A 4,648-nucleotide genomic window follows, 5' to 3' on the forward strand; every position below is an offset into this window, starting at 1 on the left:
GGGTCCAGCCCTCCTGACTCCGGTCCTGGGTCCTGGATCTGGGTCTCTCTCTGAGGGAGCAGGAAGTCCAGCGGTCGGAGGACGACGACGAGGTCAATGGAGCCCAAACCACCGAACCGGTGCAGCTGAGTGGGAGGAACTCCTGAAGAGACAGAGATGAGGTTTAGACAGAGACCAGGTTCAGACCGGGTTCAGACAGAGAGCAGGTTCAGACCGGGTTTAGAGAGAGACCAGGTTCAGACAAGAGACCGGGTTCAGACAAGAGACCAGGTTCAGACCGGGTTTATACAGAGACCAGGTTTAGACAGAGACCGGGTTCAGACCGGGTTCAGACCGGGTTTAGACCGAGACCAGGTTTATTCCATTATTCATATTTAATATTCATGTTTAATATTAATCAGGATGTGGGTCAGGATGCGGGTGAGGATGCGGGTCAGGACTGGTCTTCCTCACCGAGGATGAGTGCGATCTGAGCCGGAGGAAACAGGACCTGCAGGCAGCGGTTGAGGAACGGTAGCAGGTCTTCAGCGTAGGCCGAGCAGAAGAGGAGGAAGAGCTGCTTCTCTCTGCTGCTGAAGGCCGACTCCTCGGCCCGGTGGAACACCAGGATCTGACGGGTCACCTGACGGGAAAACAAGACCGACAACATCAACACACCAGACGAGACCCGGGTCCCACCTGAGACATGAAGTAGTTAAAGTTTACCGTGTTTAGGGCGTCCTGAAGACAGGAGGCCACGTCCTGAGCCAGTCCCACGGGGCAGCAGAGCCGCAGGTCGTTGAAGGCCGTCAGGATGTTGTTGAGGAAGCAGGCCAGCGGCTGGAAGTCCAGCAGGGACATGGGGGGCTGCAGGGTTCCGGTCTGGTTCCCGGGGGCCCCCCCTAAAACAGACGGCAGGGCAATGAGTGTGTACCGGTTCATGTCCTCCTGGAACTTGTCCGCCGCCTCCCGCACGGCTCTGCAGAACATCTCCGCCGCCACCTGCTGGAACATCGGCGCCAGCTGCCCGCGGAAGTCTGCCCCGACCCGGCTGAAGGACAGACCGAAGTACATGCACTGACCCAGCAGGGAGTCCAGGCGACCCCCAACGCCCCGTTGCAGATCCCTCTCTAAGGTCTCCAGGAACTCTGCCACCTTCTGCACCACCCAGCCGTGGAAGATGGCGGCCTCGTTCACCGGCGCCTCGTTCACCGGATCCTCGTCGGAGAAGATGGCTCTGTACTGCGTGATGATGTCGAACAGGTGGACCCTGCAGGCCTCGATGGTTTTGGTGATGTGGAAGTAAGGGTCGTCCTCTGGCACAGCGGCGAGGATGGACCGGAGCCAGGAGCCTCGAGCCTGCAGGAACTTCACCCGGAGCTCCGCCTCCGTGAACACGTCCATCCTCCGCAGGTAGCCAATCACACGCAGGCAGGCGGGCAGCTGAGAGTTACTGCGGAGCTGCTGCAGCAGCTGGTTCAGCATCAGCTGAGCAGACTGACGCACCTCACGCACGATCCCCTGAGGATATATTGTGTATATAATATATCATAATATATTGTAGGAGTCATTAGTTATGTATGTGTATTATATGTTTGAATTGGGAGCCCTTCTCAGGTTGACCACGGGTGGCAGTGTGTATTAGTGTGGCAGGTAGTTAATATACGGGGCACAGGTGCAACTGACAAAGGTGATGATTCAGCGGTGACGGGGAGATTGCACGGTTTTTACCGCAAACCAGACACACCAGAGGGAGACCAGGAAACTAAGTGCTATCAAGTTGTATTATCATCTGTGAACTCCAATTAAACGGGAACCTCATCCAAAAGTGTGAAAAGCCTGGAAACACGATCTTCTCCCGTACCCAGCCGAGTGGCTAGTCACTACATATATGATCATATACTAATATATCATATTAATAAATATAATATATCATAATATATATTAATATATCATAATATAATAATATATACAGTTAGTCTGCACATGGTGACTGAGCTTGAACTATGTTGACTTTATGGAACCTAATGAACTGGGTCAGACTAACGAAAGATAAACCTGGTTTACTTGGTGAACTGTGTGGACCGGGTCCCTGGACTCACCTGGATGACGAGGAGAGACGAGTGCTTCTTCTCCAGCCTCTTGGCGTAGGCCGCCAGCTCCAGAGCCTCCTCGTAGTACCCGTTGCGGACACAGGTGTCCATGAGCTGAGGGATCTCCAGGATCTCAAGGATCTCAGTGTGACGGTTCAACGTCAGGCTGTTCATCCGGCGACTGACTCCGATCTGCTCCGCCTCCTTCATGAAGGACCTGAACACAACACGGATCACATGGGAGTCAGAAGACCCTGAACACAACACGGATCTGAGGGTTAGGGGGTCTGAGGATCAGGTAGTCTGAGGTTCTGAGGATCAGGTAGTCTGAGGGTCTGAGGATCAGGTAGTCTGAGGATCAGGTAGTCAGGTAGTCTGAGGATCAGGTAGTCTGGTCCACCTGTACTCCGACTAAACCTCATCACTGACCTGCATCTCTCTCCAAAGCCCGGCAGTTTGTCCAACATCCGGGTCACGCTGCTCTCCACGCGACCAAAGTCCCGGTAGGTGTTCTGGGTGCAGTCTGCGGTCCGGATGAAGGTCTGGTAGTTGCAGAAGGCCAGTTCTTCGGTCTGCTGGAGGATCTGAGCCCGCTCCTCCGACAGACGCTCCGGCTCTCGGCTCAGCTTGTCCACTCCGAAGGAGCTGAGCTCGGACAGGTAGACGGAGAAGTCCTGGTTGTCCCTCCAGCTGTCCGGGAAGCTGTCCTTAAAGATCGAGGCCAGAATACTCTCATCCTCCACGTCCACCACCGCCGCCATATTGGACCGGAAGTACCGGGAGAACCGCTACTGCTGGAGGTTCGTCAGTGAGACAGACTAATATATAAGATATGTATAATATAATAGATAATAACAGAGTTCTCTAGAACACAGACGTGTTGACATCCACTTCCTGGTTCCCGGTTTCCGCTTTCTTCTTCTTCGTTAGTGTTATTGGTGGTTGGTGAACCAGATGCGCTTTACCGCCACAAGCTGAACTGGATGGTAGAACGAGACAACGTGCATGCGCAGTGTGACTAAAGTTAAGTAAGTAAAGGTGTCAGACAGATGTAGTACAGTAAAAAGTACATTACATTACATTACAGTCATTTAGCAGACGCTTTTATCCAAAGCGACTTACAATAAGTGTATTCAACATCGGTATTCAAGAGAACTACTAGTCACCAGAAGTCATAAGTGCATCTCCTTTAAACAAGCATCTAAGAGCATAAACCAGAGCAGACGTACAGAAATAAACTACTACGGATACAATAAGTGCAACAAATGAATATGAATACAATAAGTGCAACAAACTAGTATGAATACAATAAGTGTGTTAAACATGGTGGAGTGTTTTGCGAAATTGTGATGCTCCTAGACAGAAGGCCAGGGTGATTAGGTGTTAACAAACACCTTAAAAAACAACAAATAAAAAGTTAGAAAAACAAAAATAAAATAGAGACAAAGGAAGCTGAGTCTCTTATAAGATTGCACCTGTCGCACAGACATGTTTCTGTGGTCACACACACCCTCTGCGTACGGACGTACGGGGGAGGGGGGGACACACACGGACACACACAGACACACACACACACACACTCTCACACACACGGTAGCAGGGCTTTCCGCACCATTGCACAAGGGGTCCCACAGAAGTCACCTGCTGAGGTTGGCATTCTGCATTACACACATAGATCACACACATAGATGAGAATACCTTGGCCTTATTCTGACAGGTAGAGCTTGTGATGTTGTGATGGATGCACAGCTGCACGCATGGTGGGCGGTCTGGAAATACCGAGGGCGCCAGCCAGTCTTTGTACTCACGATTTATTACTTAGGGTCTTTCCCGGTTGCCTTAAGCACCGGCATTTGACCACGTCTTTACGCTGGGGATAAAAGGTGTTTTATGTTTTATTGTTTGGAGTGTCATGTATCTCTGTGTCCTGAAGGCATCAACCAGTGAGCGGGGTGTGTCATGTGTTCTGAGTACCAGCAGATATAATGGTGTCGGCATATACTGCTGACTTAGATAAACAGTACGATCAAAGGCCTGATACTGTCCTACCCCACGGAGGCACCAAGCCCCAGGGGGGTTAGAGCGTATAAGTATTCTCGGTCTTCAAGGAAAGAAGAGAGTTGGGGAAGAAGCCATCAGGTTAGAACCTGCGCTGGGTTAATCTTTTTAAACGTTTTACTCCAATTGAACACAGCCTGCTCAGCTGAGGGCACAAGAGGGTTTTAAAATACTTTGTTGATTTTTATTTTCCTGTTAATCACTTTCTCTCTGTATTTGGACCAAGAGAATATACTTTGAATTGGACAAAAATAAATAAGGAACTTTTTTAACTTTTTCCGACCGACTTTTTTCTTCAACTGTTTTGGGAACTCAGAGAGGAGAGGGCTTCTCTTAAGGGAGAGGCAGCCCAGCCCCTGTGGTAAGTCTGCAGCGATCCAGCACGGTACACAACTGATTGCATACTTTATGCGCACACACATTTACAGATACTAACACCAGTTTTCTATAGTGAAGAGAGACCCGGAGAAGTCCCGCTTGATTTTGGAAGAGCTTTATATCTATTGATCTCTGAGCAG

General features: G+C 50.4%; 1 protein-coding gene across 1 annotated transcript; it reads right to left on the bottom strand.

The window, feature by feature from the left end:
* Positions 1–18: 18 nt before the first annotated feature.
* On the bottom strand, positions 19–3,050 carry LOC116378791 (conserved oligomeric Golgi complex subunit 8-like; the record flags this gene model as incomplete). Its single annotated transcript, XM_031840701.1, has 5 exons — positions 2,502–3,050; positions 2,082–2,289; positions 706–1,500; positions 454–622; positions 19–142 (listed from the first exon to the last, which is right to left on the bottom strand). Coding segments are annotated over exons 1-5 (1,628 nt in total), but the record flags the coding sequence as incomplete, so codon positions are not given.
* Positions 3,051–4,648: the final 1,598 nt, after the last annotated feature.

This window comes from Anarrhichthys ocellatus, unplaced genomic scaffold (assembly GCF_004355925.1).
Source record: "Anarrhichthys ocellatus isolate YVR2014 unplaced genomic scaffold, GSC_Weel_1.0 scaffold3169, whole genome shotgun sequence".
Taxonomy (NCBI): domain Eukaryota; kingdom Metazoa; phylum Chordata; class Actinopteri; order Perciformes; family Anarhichadidae; genus Anarrhichthys; species Anarrhichthys ocellatus.